At 38.5% G+C, this 1,345-nt stretch overlaps 1 protein-coding gene across 1 annotated transcript in view; it reads left to right on the top strand.

Annotated features, from left to right (window-relative positions):
* Positions 1 to 916: 916 nt before the first annotated feature.
* LOC102868194 (uncharacterized protein C4orf19-like) overlaps positions 917 to 1,345 on the top strand; it is a 4,856-nt gene continuing 4,427 nt past the window's right edge. The window contains exon 1 of the mRNA XM_006898599.1: positions 917 to 1,342. Within this exon, the coding sequence (XP_006898661.1) occupies positions 917 to 1,342 (426 nt within the window). The remainder of the gene's footprint in view (positions 1,343 to 1,345) is intronic.

Here is a 1,345-nt window from a genome sequence, read left to right as displayed (position 1 = left end):
TGTGTTTCAGTGTTATGACAGCTAGCTGCAGTTATTTTAATATGCCTTGGCCATATTCACTCTTTATAGAATGAACCAAGATGTCAGCTTTGTATTTGAGGGTTGTTTTATATAAATAGGGCTCATTAAAGAGTATGATTCAAGTACTGCTATTCTTTTTAGGAGAAAGTTCATTTTAAAAGAGTGATTCTTTGTTTACATAAAAAGGCTTATGAAGGATTATGAAACTTAACTCATAAGGAGTGATTTGACGATAGCCAAATCAACATTTTTCTCCTTAAACCCAAGACAAATACTGTATTGAACATTGAGTCTGCATTTCTCACTGCCTTAAATTTTCCGTTCCAGTGTTTATGAATTTTCACTCATGACTGAAGCCAGAACTTGTGAGGTATTTTCAATAACCAGTCTGTATAATAAACTGAGAGTAAGTAAGAGAATTCCCTAGGAAAGCTGCCGTTGTTTGCTGTGTTTAGGTAGAAGTTCAGATGGAACAGTTCTTATTTCTGAAGTTTTGGGACGTACCACTCCGCCCCCAAAATAAATTCCTTTATTTTCCCAATATGTTACTTTACATATTCTAATCTTAGATTTGATTAGTGCTTAGAGATGAAAATAAATCTTATTTACTCATTAAATAACACACAGCATTAGTACAATTAGAAACATTTCTTCCCCTTTGTTTTACATAGTGCGTGGCCAAAAGCATTTCACCAAAAGGATTGTTTTTAAGATCACAGAATTTATATTTCTTTCAAATCTAATAGAGTATATAGTATCTGTTACATATGTAAAATAGTCCTTTAAAAATTATTTTAAAGCTCTTGAGTCACCCCCGCGCAGCTGGCAGCTCTCGTGCAGCCTGCTCTTAGACCCTGCCCTTGCCTCTTTGGTACTTGGAACCCTTTTCATCAAGATGCCTGAGGAAATGCACCATGGAGAGAAGGAGGTGGAGACCTTTGCCTTTCAGGCAGAGATTGCCCAACTTATGTCTCTTATCATCAATACCTTCTATTCCAACGAGGAAATTTTCCTTAGAGAGTTGCTCTCTAATGCTTCTGATGCACTGGACAAGATTCGCTATGAGAGCCTGACAGACCCTTCCAAGCTGGACAGTGGGAAAGAGCTGAAAATTGACATCATCCCTAACCCCCAGGAATGTACTTTGACTCTTGTGGACACAGGCATCGGCATGACCAAGGCTGATCTCATAAATAACTTGGGAACAATTGCCAAGTCTGGTACCAAAGCCTTTATGGAGGCTCTGCAGGCTGGTGCAGACATCTCCATGATTGGTCAGTTTGGTGTTGGCTTTTATTCTGCCTATCTGGTGGCAGAGAAAGTG

This window comes from Elephantulus edwardii, unplaced genomic scaffold, assembly GCF_000299155.1.
Source record: "Elephantulus edwardii isolate Elephantulus edwardi_28Jun2011 unplaced genomic scaffold, EleEdw1.0 scaffold00234, whole genome shotgun sequence".
In the NCBI taxonomy this organism is placed as follows: Eukaryota; Metazoa; Chordata; class Mammalia; order Macroscelidea; family Macroscelididae; genus Elephantulus; species Elephantulus edwardii.
The sequence above is the reverse complement of the archived record's forward strand: the minus strand, read 5'-3'. Positions and strand labels throughout refer to the sequence as shown.